Source organism: Hippopotamus amphibius, chromosome 17, assembly GCF_030028045.1.
Source record: "Hippopotamus amphibius kiboko isolate mHipAmp2 chromosome 17, mHipAmp2.hap2, whole genome shotgun sequence".
Lineage (NCBI taxonomy): Eukaryota > Metazoa > Chordata > Mammalia > Artiodactyla > Hippopotamidae > Hippopotamus > Hippopotamus amphibius.
Genome location: NC_080202.1, coordinates 25842150 through 25859656, shown reverse-complemented (window position 1 = coordinate 25859656; position 17507 = coordinate 25842150). Strand labels below are relative to the sequence as shown.

The 17507-nt window shown below is 37.8% G+C and overlaps 1 protein-coding gene across 1 annotated transcript in view; it reads right to left on the bottom strand.

The window, feature by feature from the left end:
* HSF5 (heat shock transcription factor 5) overlaps positions 1-16826 on the bottom strand; it is a 46536-nt gene extending 29710 nt beyond the window's left edge. Inside the window, exons 1-4 of the mRNA XM_057716116.1 lie at positions 16220-16826; positions 11057-11431; positions 2834-2931; positions 13-534 (exon numbers count right to left, since the gene is read on the bottom strand). Of these exons, the coding sequence (XP_057572099.1) occupies positions 13-534; positions 2834-2931; positions 11057-11431; positions 16220-16826 (1602 nt within the window). The remainder of the gene's footprint in view (positions 1-12; positions 535-2833; positions 2932-11056; positions 11432-16219) is intronic.
* Between the last annotated feature and the right edge of the window lie 681 nt (positions 16827-17507).

Below are 17507 nucleotides of genomic sequence, written 5' to 3'. Positions count from 1 at the left end.
TTTGCCTCTTACCTGGTGTGTGCTGAACGACAGCCCTTCCTGCACAAATACTACTGAAGATGGAGACAGATTATGACTTAGCTGCTCCTTCAGTTTGACATGAGCTTGCTGGTTGGCTGCAGACTCCTGCATTGTAGTATTTTCAACAGGCTGAGCTGTGTGGATGGTATAGATGTACTCAGGTGACTGTGGTAGAGAGCAGGTAATTGCTTGTTCTGTTCCGACCACAAAAGACGTAATATCTGAGCCTACAGGAGTAAGTGGCTCCAACTGGCTAGCCTGACTTGTGGATGATGGATTGCTGTTGTTTGAATTAGCTAGGATATGTTGGCCTCTGTTAGACTGAGATGTTGAACACTGATTCTCAACAGGCTCCACCTTTACCATCTCCAATTTAGGGGAGGAATGCAATTCATCTACTATTTGAAAAACAGCCTCTAGGTTTACTTCTGTCTTTTTATTTTCATCAGTAGCACTGCAAGGCCAATTAGAAGGCAGAAATTCAACTGGATAGGAAGACTGCATTGGAGGATTCTGGGAAAAGAGAAAATAGGACTGTTTGGATAGAAAATCAAATATGAGATTAAGGAGGAAAGCAACAACATTAGGCTGATGAATGCTAAATATAAACAAGTTAAAGTTCAGTAAGAAAACTTGAATGCCAATCAACTTTTCAGCAGTGGTAGCTTCAACTCGATTATTATCATTTACACAGGAACTATTATATGTCAACCACTATGCTAAGTTTAATACTGGAATGGACCAATAATTTTCAGGGGTAAAGTACACAAAATCAAAAACGCTATAGTACCCAAATACCTACTTGTTGATAAAATGTCTATATATCAAATTCTTTCATAAAAGTTGGCAGACAAAAACATTGCTTGTGTCTATAATATACTGTTTTAGGAATGTAGTAAGGAAATGTCAAACACAGGATGCTCACAAGTCCACCAGTGCTTCTATAGATTCAGGGGGAGGTACTGATATTCTGATCCAAATGATCAGGGAAAAAAATGGATGGAATATCGAATGTCCTCTGGTTCCTGAGATTATTTTAATAATAAAACAATAGATTAAAATAGCTGTCACTTTTAGACTGATATCTTCAAGATGTATTCTCTTACACACAGTACTTTGCACAGAGTAGGCATTCAATAAATGTTGACTATCTCAGGTTATAAACATAAGATATGGAAGAGTTACTACTAAATAAAACATGTAGTGAGTCAATATTGCCAAACACACTACCAAGATTGCATCAATGATTTGAAGGCCAGTAATGCCAAATAATGTAAAGCTAAATGGTTTAAGCATCAAGCTACCTTACTGTAGCTGACAGCATCCTTCATTGAGTTCTCACTATGTGCCAAGCACATACAAAGTGCTTTATATACATAATTTCATTTAATCCTCACAAGAGGTCTATGAAATGCCAGACTATCCATTTCCAAATGATGGAACTGAAGTTCAGAGAAACTTTGTAATTCATTCAAAGTCACTGAGAAGTAACTGACAGAGTCAGGTTTCAAACCTAGGTTTGCCTGACTCCAGAGTTCTTGCTCTTAACCACTGCAATATACTGACCATTCATGCACACTCTCATCATATCTGCAGTCCAACAAAACTAACTGCATTTATTTCCAGAATGGTATCTGAAAGACTTCCCTATTATCCATCTAAAACTTTTATGTCTAGTTATCTCTATTTTCCTACAGTGAACATGTATTGTCTTTGTAGTAAGAAAAGGTCTTGAAAGATGTTTTAAATGATTTACTTAAAACATAAATATAATCAAGATGTAACATTAACAGAGCATCTCCAGTAAGATCCAGGGGAAAGAATGTCTGGATCTACAGACAAGGGCATCTAATCTGTGGTATAGATGTGTCCTTCCAGTGAAGATGAATCAGCTAGACTAACATGCTTGATGATAGCTGCCATTAAAAATGTCCAGCTAAGTCCCCATGATCTGATTCTGTACTCCTCAAACAACAATCTGATTATAATTTGACTTCCACTGTAGATTTTATTTAAAAAAAAAAAAAAAAAAGGAAAAGAAAAAAGGAATGTTCTTTTGAGTACTGGAATGCCAACAGTAAGATATTCTCTAAAGTACATAAGTTATCATGACTACATAATATCAAAGGAAAACACAATTTCAATCTTTAAGCAATTACAGCATAAAAATACAAACATGGGATTTAATCTTATCCTAGAAGTAGTAGTCTACAACATTTAAATCAAAGTAATTGTCTTCTAATAAATAATGAGAAAATAATTGAAGTGTGGTATTTACAACATGGGGGCATTCTCATTTTTGACATCATTTTCCCTTCTCCTTTAAAAACAAGTAATTGTACCATTTTGGAAGGCTCTGTCATTTGGTGATTTATATACTTTTAGGGTTTATCTGGTATTCATTTTACCATGGTATTCAATTTTACCCTTGCTGACAGTTAGCTGGAACAACATTCTCTATCTGTGCTATAAAATTTGGTAGCCACTAGCCATGCAAAACAATTAAGCAATCTGAAATGTGGCTAGTGTGACTGAGGAATGATTTTTAAATTTTACTTGATTTTAATTAATTTAAATAGCTGCATGTGGCTAGTGCCTAGCAGTAGGCCCAGAAGACAGTGTAGGCGTAGAAGAATCTTCAGACATCATTTACATCAACTCTTTTCTTTTTTTTCAGAATTGGGAAAAACTAAGGCCATGATCCACAGCTTACCTATGGCTATTCATTAAGATAAAATTACACCTTGAAATTTTGCAAGGTCAGTCATATTGTACCTGATGCAGGGTATGTCCATTGTTCCCAGCATCTTACCTGGAAGTAGTTGCAGTGTGCATAGGAAGAGGCAGTGGGGGTCACACAACTACTGAGCGGGTCCATGTGGGTAGAAGGAGAGCAGCACTGCAGCACAGCTGGAACAAATCCAAACACAGAAAAGCGTCAACCCAAATACACCCCTACAGCATTCAAGGAACTCCTCCCTCTCAACTTGGAATGAAAAATTCCAAAGGTTTTCCTTTATGGGTGCAATAGAATATATTTAGTCCAATTAGGTGCCTTTATTTGTTGAAAACAAATAGTAATCTTAAAAGTCATTTAAAAGGGTCATGTCTACTTTTATAAATGATTTTTTTAGCACCTAAACATGTTGTTGCCTTTTTAACCATTTATCCTTACTGAAAGTAGTAATTTCCTTCTGTTGAAAATATCAGAACATATTCAGAATTCTAAAATAATTATTTCAATCATTTTAATAGTAACAAACATTTGGAGGAAGGTGTGTTTTTAAGGATAAAATAAATATTAGTACTTTCCAAACACCCCTACTGTTATACAATGCATCCAGTGAAATCTATGAAAAAAATGTTTTAACCATTTAGACAAGTGGTTAGGAATTCAGATTCTAGAGCCAGACTGCCTGGTTTTGGAGCCCAGCTCCAAAATTTTAATAGCTGTATAAACTTGAGCAAGGTTAATCCCTTTGGGCCTCAGTTTCTGCGGCCCAAAGGGATTAGAATAGGGATAATAATAGTACCTACCTAACAGGTTTGCTGTGAGGAGTGAAAGAGTTAATATGCACAAAGCACTAAGAACAGTACTGGCATACAGTAAGCAATCAATAAACAAATAGCTAACAGTGCTATCATTTTAGCTAAGAAAATACATTTTCCAAACTTCCTCTTTATATTGGGATACCATGAAAAGATTGAACTCTTTCTACTAGTATAGTCACACTTACAGATGCAGCCTTAATAACAGGTTGAGTCTCCTCTCTTCCAGAGAGAGACCCTCCAGAACAACCGAGAATCAGTTATAACATCACACCCTTGGATTAAACAGAGGATGATATTCATTGAGCACCTACCATATTCCAGGCACAGTCCTAGGTCCTTTGCATATATTGCCTCATTTAATCCAAACAACAACTGAATGAGGTATTCACATTACTCTACAAAAGTAAGGAAACTAAAGCTCAAGGATGTTAAAAAATGTGCCTAAACTCACAAAGCTGAGAGTGACAAAAGCAAGTTAAACTCAAAACTACATGCTCTTTAATATATCATAATACTTTCCTAATCTTCATTCTTCCTAAATGTAATATTTTAATTTTACTAGAACTCCACTTGCTGAATATTTTTAAGGTGTTTTTATTATAAGGTGGCAACTTTCTCTTTTTTGGTCCACATTTTTCATATTTTGAGTATGCTAATAAAATTACTAAATAATCTTATTCTGTAATCTCAAGTAAATTAGCCTAAGGATTGTAAAAATTCATTAAAATGCTTCCCTATTTCTCCATTACTGACTACTGATTTTTTAAATGTCAGACGTTCTTAAAGGTATATGAGAAAAATATTTTATTATATTACGTGCATTTGAAGGCATTACATTTTGCACATGGAAGTAAAAAATTAAAATAACGGATAGAATTCTAGTTCAAATACAAACATAAGGGTTGACGTTTTCTGAAGTACATAATTTTAACAATTCCAGTGATTAAGAAAGCCAGATATTACGAGGATGGCCACATAAAATTTAAGCTATTGTCATTGCCAATATTCTTGGAGATTATTCAAATACACGATTAAAATGTTTTAGATTTGAATCTGTTTTCCCAGAATATTTAAAATCACAAATATCCTGAGCAATAAGTTAAATTCAAAAAGCAAAACAGCAAGGCAGAGTCTGCAGGATTTGCCAAAACTGAAAAAAGCTGCAATCTTTAGTTTTAACAGCTAAGGAAAACTTAGCCCCCTAGTGGCAGGAATGGACTCAGTCAGGGGCTGCAGGTTTTTGCCAATGAGGGCACCATAAAAGTGTTCTGTTACAAATAAATCAATGAAAGGTATTAGCTTTATTTTTCTGATATTGCTATGATCTGACTCCATTGTTTACACATTCTGAATAGTAGTTAAAGTGTACTTTAAAATAAATTTCTTGGAGAAATAAAATAGAATATACAACAGAGAAAATATTAATATATAGTTGATAGCTGATTTGGTATCTAAGGAAACAGCAAAATAGTGAATGTCCTTTAAAGTGTCCAGTTACAAATGGAAAGTAGAAAGGCACCTGCATGAAGAAAGGGAGGACTTGAATAGATAATCTAAATAGATTCCTTAGTGGCTATTTCCTTACCAGCGCAGTCCTACTTCATATACTCAACAAAATGGAACAAAGCAAAGTATTAATAAGTCTGTTGAATATGAAAACCTAGATATAAAAGTGAAACTGTGTGCTTAATACATGACAAATCAATCTAGTGTGTATTATGAAAGCATTGTGAAAGCACTAACACTATAAAACTGAGTTTATCACTATGTCCTAAGACACGTTCATCCGCATAAAGATTTTCTAGTATTTTCCTGAAGGCAGTGTTCACTTAAGGCATTAAATTGCATATAGAATAAAAAACTGGAAATAATGAACAATTTCTATTTCATATATAAATATAAGAGTTGATGACATTTTAAAAAAAACAATTCTAGTAACACCAGGATTACTAAAAATTTATCTAGGGGTAAAAATTTTCACGTCCACTATAGGTTAGGGAAACAGATTCATATACTTTATCCTATGGAGGTAATTCAAATCTATAATTAAAATGTTTTGGACTCGAATTTACTCTGGAATAGTGTCAACAGTGAGGAAATGCCCAATATAAATACTCAAAAGGAAAAACATCCTAATTTAATTTCAAGATAAGTTACTACAGCAACTAGAACCCCAATATCTCCTCATTTACAGTGAGGTAAAGAAATGGCATTCTAGCCTATACCCAAAAGAAGTGAAAGCAGAACAGATTATCGTACAGCCACGTTCACAGCAGCATTGTTCACAAGAGCCAAAAGGTGGAAGCAACCCAATGTCTGCTGACACGTGCATGGGTAAACAAAATGTGGTCCATACACATGGAAAGTTACAGCAAATTATTCAGCATTAAAAAGGAAATTTTGACTCATACCACAATATCAATGACTCTTGAAATAAGTGAAATAAGCCAATCACAAAAGGACAAATATATGATAGCTCTTATATGAAGTCCCCAGCGTTATCAAATTCTTCAAGACAGAAAGTAGGATGGTGGTTGCTAGAAGGTGGGGAGAGGGGAATGCGAAGTTAGTGTTTAATGGGTACAGAGTTTCAGCTGGGAGAAGAAGAAAAAGTTCTGGAAATGGGAGGTGGTGATGCTAGTACAACAATGTGAACATATTTAATGCCACAGAGCTGTACACTTAAAAGTGGTTAAAATGGTAAATTCTGTTATATGTATTTTACCTCAATAAAAAGAAAGGAAAATATAATTGTGCTTTTGCTTAGTTTCTTCTGGCAGCTAAAGAAAACCTCCTGGTGTATCTATGCCATTCCATAAGAACAAAATCAGGCCTTTTCAGAGAAACTGACAATACAAGCTACCTGAGCATCAGAAAGCTCCTGTAACTTCAGATTCCATACTTGTTTATGTACATCATGTAGGATCAGAAGCCTAAAGACCAAATCTTTAAAATTTAATGTACTTTAAAACACTAATAAGCAACCTTCTTTGCCCAAGAGTCAATTCAGAAAAGTTTTAAAATAACGATAAAATGTATGTTTTTCAATAAACATATGTACCTTCAGGGGAAGGCTATGTTCTTACAAATCACTTTAGTTAACCTTTAAAATATTAATATCTAGGCTCGTTTGAAATATAGCTTTTAAAATACATTATCCTTTACATGTAAATAGTGTTTTAAGTTTTATAGTCTATTCACATACATTAATTCATTTAAACCCTGACCCAAATTATTATTGCCACTTTATAGAAAAGGGAAACGGAGGCTGAGTGACATGAAATACTCTACAGGATGTCACAATGTCCATCCGATGATTAACTGCAAAGCTGAGGCTAGATTTACTTCATTCATTCAACAGATTATTTACTAAGTGCCCATGATGGCCAAGCACTATGCTAGGTACGGGGGGATGCAGAAACGAATTAGACACAGCCCCACTTCTCAGAGGCTCCAAACTGGACCCCCGACTCTTGCAGCTGGAGTATGTTCTCTCTAAGAGCTTGAGCAGGGTGAGTCAATAGCCCAGGGCCAGTCCCACTGCCGCCAGCAGCACAGAAGGGGAGGTCCCCCCACCAATCTTTGTCAACTACCCTATCTGGAAGTAACTAACTCTGGGGAAGAGATATATCAGAAAAGAGTCTCTCAAAAGAAAAACAAAATAAAACAGAATGTCCCTCTTTGTATGACATACAGGCAGCAGAGCACAGTGGCCAAAAGAATGCACTCGAGTCAGTTTGCCTGGATTTGTTCCCCAGCCCTGCCTGTGCCTAACTGTGCTTCAGTTTCTAATCTATAAAATGAGGATAATTACATTCCCTATCTTATAAGGTTGTTGTGAGGATTAAATGAATTAATATTTGGAAAGCACTCAGAATAGTACCTGGTCATAGTAATTGCTATACAAATATTAATTAAAATATGAGATAAAGGGCAGCTGCAAATTGCTAATCAATACTTTGCGCTTAAAACTTAACTTGCAAAAAAAATGAAAGCTGATTTTGAGTCAATTCAGCATTGCAACATGAGTCAAAGGAAAACAATTCCTCAAGACAGGACTCTCTCTATATATACAAATATTTTAATATTCTTATGCATGTTCAAGTATATAGAGAATGAGTAAAATAAAAATGTCTAAAATGAAGTTTTTTATAAAAAAGGGGAAATTAAATTATAGTAGCACACTGTGAAAATAGCATTAGAGAAAAAAACTGAATTCAAGATAGGGCAAGACTGAAAAGAGTCAATTAGTACTAGATCTACAATGTTTTGTCTTTGAAGAAGTGGTAAGAGTGGAAAAAATATAAATGGGCTAGGCAAAGAAAATAGATGCTTCAAGAGAGGAATGACAAATGCAAGACATAATTCAGGTGACTCAATTTATGAGTCAGTCTGATAGCAGGTTTTCAGTCAATGTTTGGCTTTACTAGAGAAATTAATACTTTATGAAATATTACAAAATTCAAAATGTACTGGTTATACCATCTGAAGACCAGATCCAAGTTTATTTTCAATATAACTAAGTTTTAAATGAAGTTGAGTAATGTTTTTTACCAAAATTTGATCCAAATCTCAAGTCATATAGTTCCCTTTGAAAGGATTCAAGTATGACCATTATTCCAAAATTAGTTACTTTATTAGGATTTGGAGAGCTGGATTTGGGAGTGATTATTATCCTGCCTCTGACAACAGTATTCTACTTAACTTTGGAAAGTCATTTGTAAAGCCCTTCAAAAATAGGTTCTCACTAAATATTGGTTAAATCGCTCACTACTTTTTGCTTCCTTCATCTAAAATTTGGAGGAATTAAGTACTTATACAGTATTTCTTTTGGCACTTTCTTTCCATAGCAGGTCTATTGTATTTAACAATATAACTTTTTATTTATATAGTACTTCAGGGAATGTTCAAAGCAATTTTGCCTTCATTATGCCATAGAATTATTCTATATATTAGAAGTCATCATGAAATCATGAGATTTCTTTTTCTCATAACCTCAGAACCTTCACAGTCCTTTCAATTATCCATATCAAAGAAGACAAAACAAAAATTCAGATAACACAAGATTCTATTTCATATGCATTCTACATTATCAAAACATCAGCAGCACTTACTTGCTCTTTTAATGTGTCTCTTTCTTAGTCCTTACCTTGGACTCTTGGAGACAATTTTCAATGTAATTATCAAATTAATAAATTTATTTATAAATTTAAATCCAAGTTAACAAAATATTTTAAAATAACATGTATCCTAAAACATAATAATTTAACAAACAGTATTTCTATAATAAGGAATAACGTTAACTATTTATAGTGTTTTCTAGTAAATAATATATAACTAGTTCTCATAAAATTTAGAACTAGGAGTTTCCAAGAGGATTGTTTGGATCTTAGAATACATTTTCCCACAGAAACATCATCGTATAGGCTAGTCTGGCTCCTAAGCCAGACTATAACCACCTGTACCTTAACTGAAGGACTAATAGTAACATAGAAACTAACCACCATATCTAATATGTTCATAGGAAAATTTCTCCAAAATTTCAGATTAGAAGGCCAAGAACATTTCTACATCCCTCTGTTGCAGTCCTTCTAAATTCCAATTCCCCAGAAGTTTTTGAGTCTTTAGGAGTATGAAGAGGGGGGTTGAGAAAAGAAAGAGAAACATTAGGAGGGAGGTTAAGAAAAGCAAGAGAAACATTTATGGGTAAAGGAGGGAAGGTAGGGGTATTGTCCAGTTGATGGGCTACAGAACATAAAGCAAGTGTAAGAAAGGCACAGACTGTCTCTCTGTGTGTCTGTGTGTGTCTGTGTGTTTGTGTGTGTGTGTATTCTATGCATATATGGAATGCAGCCAAATTATAATCTAGAGAGAAATGCTTAATTTGTTCATTAAAATATTGGATTAAACCCCATAATAAAAATCTGACACTATTTGTTGCTAAATAAGATACATAACTTATAACATGAAATTAGTCATCTGTTTTTAAAGATCACCCAGATATTTTTGTTCTTCAAAGAAGTAGCTGAAAATCTGGAAAAAAGAACTAGGCCTCAACTTTTTTTTATATAATAAGGTAAAAAAAAATTTTTTAATCTCTAATTGGTAAATAATTAGAAATGCTATATCATCTTACTCCATAAAACTCCTTCCCCTTTTCCTTCTCAACTCCATCCACCAAAACAGCAGCAGCTCCAAAAATCTATAAAACCCAATCTAATTTAAACTCGGTTTTATTATTTTAATGTTATTAAACTTAAGTGCTTTGAGAAAATAAAGCAATCCCTTTTACTGGCCATATTGAGATAAAACGCAATGAGCCAATAATAAAAGAATATGATTGGATGTTACCAGCTAGAAAACAGTGAGTACTATCACAAAGGGAACAGTTCCCAAATTTACACCTTTTAAAAGGCAACAAACTATTTAACCTCTTATCTAATTTATATGCCTGCCACTTATTTTAGCTTTTGATTTCATCCTACCTGAGAAAAATAGTCTAACAATATCCCTCTAGAAATTGCTTACAGATGTACTTAATTAATATGCCTAGAGTCTTAATTCATAAGGCAAAGGATTGCCCCCTTTCTTCTCTTTCTGGTCTGTTCTAAAAGCCTTGACCCTTGACTTGTTTCTATCGCCCCATATTTCATCACTCTGTGTAAACACTACATGAAAACACACATCACCTCTATGGTGCTTCTGCAAAACAATGAAATTGTTTTGAATTAAATGATAACAGTAGCATTTTGCAAAAATGTACCCCCCCCCCAAAAAAGACACTCCCCTGGCCCCAAGAATCTATATAGATGGTCACTATCATGAGGGTTCCCAATGAGTGGCCTGAGATTTACTAGCAAGTCTTCCATGCCCTTGGCTGAGCCTAGGTCAGTTGTCATTGTCAGGCTCTTCTCCCTGCTACTCCCAGTTCTTCGCTGGCTAGGATTAACACTGCAGGGACTGCACCGCCAAACCACACCATCACATTTTTACTAAAAGAATATAATTTTGTCTTAAGAGATGGTGAGTATACTCTTTTATTAAACTTCAGTACTGAGATACTAAAGTGATTTCATTATGAGGTAGTCTCACCTATATAATTAAAAAATAAACAATATGTAATATGTATATAAGCATTCTCTCTAAAAGAAAACAAAAACCCACAAAAAACAAAAAACTACTACACCAAGAGCAGGAGTTAAAGTTTGGTGTACTAAGTCTTAATGTTATTACTAGAACATATTTAGAGGATACAAAAGTTTCATTAAAAATATACACCTTTATGCACCAACAGAATTTTTACAACCTTGAAGGACACAATGAAATTTTACATATTGCTAAAAAATTTGTACTCATGAGAAATCTTTGACATTCTTAGATGCATATTCCTATTTTTGTTTAGCTATACAGAAACTCATTAAAAAATATAAATTCTCATTGTAAAGTACCTTAAGAGAAGCCACCGAACTTGAATTTCTCATACCTGTTGGATAGTAGGCTTGGGAGTACTGCGCTGAGGGTGTGTAGTTACTATATTTTTGGGAGGAGCTGACCATTGTTTGAGGACCTTGCTGAACGTGTACGGATGTGGCACTGGGCTGCAGGGTATATGTAACCTCAGTTGGAAACCTCTGTAGTACAGGAAATGGAACCCCTTTATCTGAAAAAGTGGGAGACGTTTCCACTTGTCCTGGGTGCATTCCAAGAGAGTTCTGCCATGTTCTAGGAGGAATCGGGGTCCGATCTAAACCTTTCAGAGGGAAAGTACTGTGGTTGTGGGATGAGGTTGATACGTAGGAGTAAGGAGACAAACTATCTCGCCGGAACGACCGGTGGAATTGTCCTACAGCCACTGGTCCTGCATAAAAGAGGAAGGGCACATTTACTAATTTTACATTACACCACCAGACGTAGTAAACCAAAAGAACAAAATACACACTACTCTTCACTGGTGAATATGTTGAGTTCTCAGCCATTTTTAACACAACAAAAATTTATTTGTAAAAACATATTCAGAATCCAGAATATGAGATCACACACATAATGCTGAAAAAATAATCAAATAAATTTTGTTTGGTTCTCAATATGACTGTCATAAGAGATAAAGTTGCCAAACTCTAGCATTAAATCAAATGTTAAATGTCATCTTACCTTTCACCTCAACTGACTGACCCAGATTTTTCCAATCCGTAAACTACTTCCTAGAAATTTTAGAAACTCCAGTCTTTCAAATTGTTTATGGGTCTTAATAATAGGCACAAAAATAAGCACTCAACCATATACATAAAAGATATAAGTATGGAAGAATTATAACACAAACCAAAAGTACTTTAATGTTCTTTGCTCCCTTTTAATTTTTAAAAATTTTAATAACAATCTTTGCAGAAAAGTCAAGTCAAGCTTGAAAATTCTGACTCGTTTATTCCTTAACTCAGCCAATAATTTTCCATGGTCTTTCTCTCTTCAAAGTATCTCTAATGTGTCCCTTTCTAGATATCAGTGTCTCTCAAACACTGATTTACATTTGAATCACCTGGAGAATTTGTTTAAAATCCACACATTCAGGCCAGAGATTCCAATACTTGGTTTTTCTTATCTAGCAAAGTAGAAAGGAATTAAAAAGAGAAGATGAGGAAGAGACACAAAGGCCAATACTACATAATGAGGAGAAGGAAAATATAAAAGTTGCAAGCTGAACTTATTTTAAAGACTGTGGTTCTTGAACATAAAGCTGGCCTAATTTATCCTTAGGAAGGTCTGCACATATTAAATTATGTGGGTCACAAAGTCTTTCCACTTTGTTTTATTTAATTTATATGCTACTCATCTGCTAAAGATGGCATTCACTTACTTTTCCAAATATTTAAACTATAATAAAACCATTCTACATGTTACACATCTTTTGTTCTAGTATTTCTATAGTGTTTAATTTCCTCTAAAGAATAAAGCATTAGGAAGTACTCTTAACCACTTCTGGTTTGGCACTGCCTGATTTGAATTGATTTTTGCTCAAATAAACTCTTCATATAAAATTTAAAAAGAATAAAGCATTAATGCCAAAAATAAACAAATATATATATATATATATATAAAAACAATTCTGGGGCCTGGAAATCAAGAGCTGTAAATGCAATGGGAAACGAAATCTTAGTTCAGAAGAGTAAATGTATTTAAATGACACACCTCTTAAAAACTACTTTTCTTTTTTTCCTTTAAAACACAAAAACTAGTTTTTATGCTACTTCACTAGCAATTCCACATGTATATGCACTTTGAACTACCACTAAGAATCCTTTGTTTTAAGACCTAAAGAAATATTTTTTTTTTTGCTCTTCATAAACAGGTATTTCTGAGGTCCCAAATGACCCACCACTTGATTTTCTCTTGGATGCTAAAACTTCATATTGCTACAGTGTGCAATAGCTCATTAACCCTTCTTTACCCTCTTTAGGGTTGTCAATGAATTTTCAGATTGTCAAAAACTTAAGCAGATAATTAAAGAATGCTCTACCCTGATTTCTCAAATTCTGGCTTAGATCTGAATTAAAATATAATTCTGGTTTAGATCTGAATTAAAATATAATCCCACTTCTACTATGATAAATTCTCAGTGATGGCCAAATATTTATATTTTTTAGATACTGCTAACATAAGGACACGGTTAGGATGAGAAGGGCATTCTTTTTAATTTGTTTGTTTGTTTAAAATAAAGAACTAAAACATGTTCAGCTCTTATTTATTCTTTTGTTAAGGATTACTTCATAGGGTTCTAGTCTGACCAACTATAAAAAATATTACCTACCTGTCTTCAGAACATCTAAGATATATTTGGTAAAGATTAAATCCAGAATCCTAGAAATGTAAGGCAGGCTGAATTTTTGTTCTTAAATTTTCTATTTCACCTATAAAAGTGAATCTGAGCTAATCAATCCCCAGGAAAGAACTTGCCTCTTTCCCACAACTTGCCTCTTGAGAGCTTGTTATCCCCAGGCAAAAACAAATTATCTACTGCTCAGACTTGCTACTTAGTTTAGAAAGCTTTAACAAATACTGTAAAATAAGATGCCACTAAAAACAAAATAACAATACTGGGCAAACAAAAAAGGGAGAAATGTGATCCTCACATTTCTTATCAAGTACATTCTCAAAAGGTGAACAGGACAGCTGGCTCAATGGATCTACTTAAGAGAACAAGGTCCTAAAGCAGAGGATTCTACTGTGAAAGAAAAGTACTTAAACCAGAAGCTGCAGTAGAACACAGAAAACAAAAAGAAAACTCGGAAGGAGCAGTGTAATCAGGCATATAACCAAGGCAAGAATCAAGCAGAATAAAAATTAGGTGCAGAAAAACAGAAGAGCCAAGGACTTAGAATATGGAATTAAAGCAAAATAAAGTTGGGCCAGTATTCTTGAACTTAGAATTACGTTCCACCCAAACCAGTAATACAATTCCCTAGTGAACCAAGCCTATGGCGCAGACAATCCACACCTGACATATCTTCTGCACATACCAACTGGCAGAATGGTAAAAAATAAGAAATGGGGCTTCCTAGGTGGTGCAGTGGTTGGGAATCCGCCTGCCAATGCAGAGGTCACAGGTTCGACCCCAGCTCCAGGACGATCCCAGATGCTGCGGAGCAACTAAGCCCGTGTGCAAAAAAACAAAAAGAAATGCATGAAAACTACAATAATTTAGGTATATATGGATTTTTGTATTATCTATACTGAAAAAGCATGAATTAAATTTATGTATTTCAACAAATAATCTTTAAAATGCTGGCCAACTGAACTAGAAGTGAAGAAAACCAGATCCTACACAGTGCCTGTATTTCTTCAACTAAAATGAACTCTATCCTTAGAATATAATGGGGTTTCAGATAGGGGAGGGAAAAAGAAAACCAGAGAAGAGAAACAAGTAAGCAAGAGTTGGTTTGTATGTATATATGTATGTTTCTTTCTTTCTTTCTTTGAAGCGGTTATCCTATTTTCCCCAAGAATACATTTTCAGTCTTTTCTCCTTGTGCCCACCAGATACACAATCTGAAAAACAAATATCCCTGTCAGAGATTCTACCAAATGAATGCCAAGGCATTGTCTCCACTGCCTTTCCCCATTCGATTCCCCACCAAAATCAATGACCATCATATGGAAGTAAGCAGTTTAATATTTCTTTAGAATTCCTTTAGAACATTCCTATGCCACTGCTATTTTTCCAACTGGTTACTAGAACTCTAACCTAATCCCTTATCTTCTAAACTCCAGATACACAACCCCATCCCCTATCTTCTAAATTCCAAATGAACAGTGCTTCATTCATAACTCTGAGCCTAGGTTAAATTGAACATAGTGTTACTTTTATTTGTATATTTAAAATTTTCCTATAATTGAGAAGTAACCCAGACATTTTTATGTTAAACCCATGTTAACATAATGAAAATGTCTCTATTACTCTCCTAACTGAAGGTAAAGAATGAATTCTCATTATCATATCCTGTTGCTTTCCTGGTATGCTGCTTCCCATCACCGGCTCTTTAAACAACAAAAGGGAATACTGCCACCCTCACCTTCTTGGAAGAAGTGGAAGAGCATCAGAAATCAAGTTTATAACAATTTTCTATCACAGAGTTTTTGAACTTTGAGTAAATATAGACTTATACACAGAAAATTTTTTCAAAACTGAAAGACTGAAGCCAATAGTGAAAAATTCAAAGGCTACGAATGTGAGCTTTCTAAAATCCTTTTTAACTAAAACTTGACAGTTGTAAAGAAAACCATTTTTGCCTCACGTCTGTCTAACCGTAACACCTTAATAAGCATCAGGTCTAATTAACTACAATGAAAGAAGTGTTTAGGCAATCCATTCTACATAGGAACGATATCTGGTAAACAATAAAATATATTATATTAATAAATAATATAAAATATATCATTTATTTTGGTTTTAAGATATATAAACAACGCCTATTGTTCTACACATTACTCCAGAACCTATGGAGTAATGACAATATGATTATTGTCAGAACACGTCTTCCAAGATTTCTTAGATGTGCCAATGGCTGGAAGATGACACATCTCTTCCAGAGCAAACTTCCAGTCAGGGTACCTTGTTCACTTTCCCTTGGTTGGCATACATGTTCTAAGTTCTCCTGGCTGTGACTGTTCCTTCCTACCTTGACCTTCGCCATGTCCTCACCCTGTACAGGAACTCTGTTCTGCTTCCCATCAAAACAAAGGAGCCCCTTCTGTGTTTCTCCCAGACCCAGGGCTTCAGGAAAGGCCTACTTATTTGAGGTGTTGGCTGTGGAGAGACCAGATCTCAAGAAGGTAAATGGCGTTAGAGGTTTGGAGCCCAAGAGGGTTCCGGGAGGACTAGAAAGCAAGCCTAAGGCAGAGGTCCCTGTGGCCGCTCGTGGACACTGAAGGGCCTCAGTGTTTACGGAGGGGCTCTGTCCGGAGGAGGTGCCGGCGGGAATGGGCGCCCGCGCGGGCGTGGGCGCTGCTGATGCCACGCCGATTCCTGGCCAGCGCAGCGGGAAGCGGCCCCGCAAAGGAAAGGGTGCGCCAGAGCCCTCGGAAGCGGCGGCTGCCCCCCGACGGCAGCGCGCCCTGCGAGGGGCGAGGACCGCGAAGGCCGGGCGGGACTCACCCTGCGGCTCGGGCCAGGGCCCCGCGGGCGGCGGCGGCGCCTCCTGGTGCTGCGGCGGGGAGGTGGAGGCCGAGGCCGAGGCGGAGGCCGACGTGATGAGGAGCCTCTGGAAGCGGTTGGGCGGCCGGCAGGGCACCTCCAGGCCGGCCGCCAGCTTGGCTTTGTTGGCGCTGGTGAGCCTCTTGAGGTGCACGAGCAGCTGCGGCTGGTCGCGGCGGAAGTGCGGGCTGTGGAAGTGGTGGAGCGGCCCGTCGCCCGCCGGCCCGCCGCCCCCCGGCCCCGGCCCGGGCCCCGCCGCGCCCGGCCCGCCCAGCACCACCTTGCGGAAGCCGTAGAGGTTGAGCTGGCGGATGAAGCTGGTGAAGTTGGTGGTCTTGAAGAGCTCGGGCTCGGGCCCGGCGCCCCCGACGCCGCCGACGCCACCGCCCCCGGCCCCCGCCCCGGGCGAGCTGAGCAGCTCGGCCTCGAAGAGCGGCTGGTCGATGAGCAGCCCCTCGCCGCGGCCGTCCCAGCGGATCGAGCGGTACCGGGGGCTGTTCACCAGCCGCCACAGCTTGGCAGGGAAGTTGTTGGGGTTGATGGGGGTGGAGAGCAGCGCCTCCTCCATCGCCCCGCCCGGGCCCTGGGCCTCGCCCCGCCGAGCCTGGCTCTCCCACCCCGTTCTCGATCCCCCCCCCGGCCTTCGCTTCGCCCTGCCCCCTCCTGCCAGCGCCCGGCCGCCGCGGACCCGGGGACCGTTGGCGCACGAGTGGCGCCCGCTGGCGCGGCCAATGGGGCCTCGAGTTCCCGACGCGCGGCCGGAGGCGGCGCGAGCCGACCCTCCCCCTGGGCCTGCGCAGGGGGGCCACGTGCGGCGGCCGGGAAGCCGAGCGCTCTCGGCGTCCTGAACCCTCCATACGCGCTGGCAACCGCGGCCCGCCGGGTGGTGTTACGTCCTGCAAAGAGATGGGCCCGGTTATCCCCCCTGGAATGCCGAGGCCCGTATTTCACCGCGGCCGGCGGGGCTGTGGGGCTTTAGAATTCAGAGAGTGTGCGGTGGGCAATACAAAACTGGCCGTTCTCCAGAACAAAGGGCCCCTCTCTACACTAGCCTGAACAGTTGAATGGCTTGTCTCTCCAAGTAAAAAATGGTGATGGTGGTATAGTATCCCGACTACACAAATTCACCTGTTAGTAGCATCTTTATGTTTTGAAATATACTCTTTTTTTTTTTCAGCCAATATTTTGCTCAGGACAATTCATCCAAGGTGGAAAGAAAACGGAGGAGCCTATGAGGAGGGAATCGGGC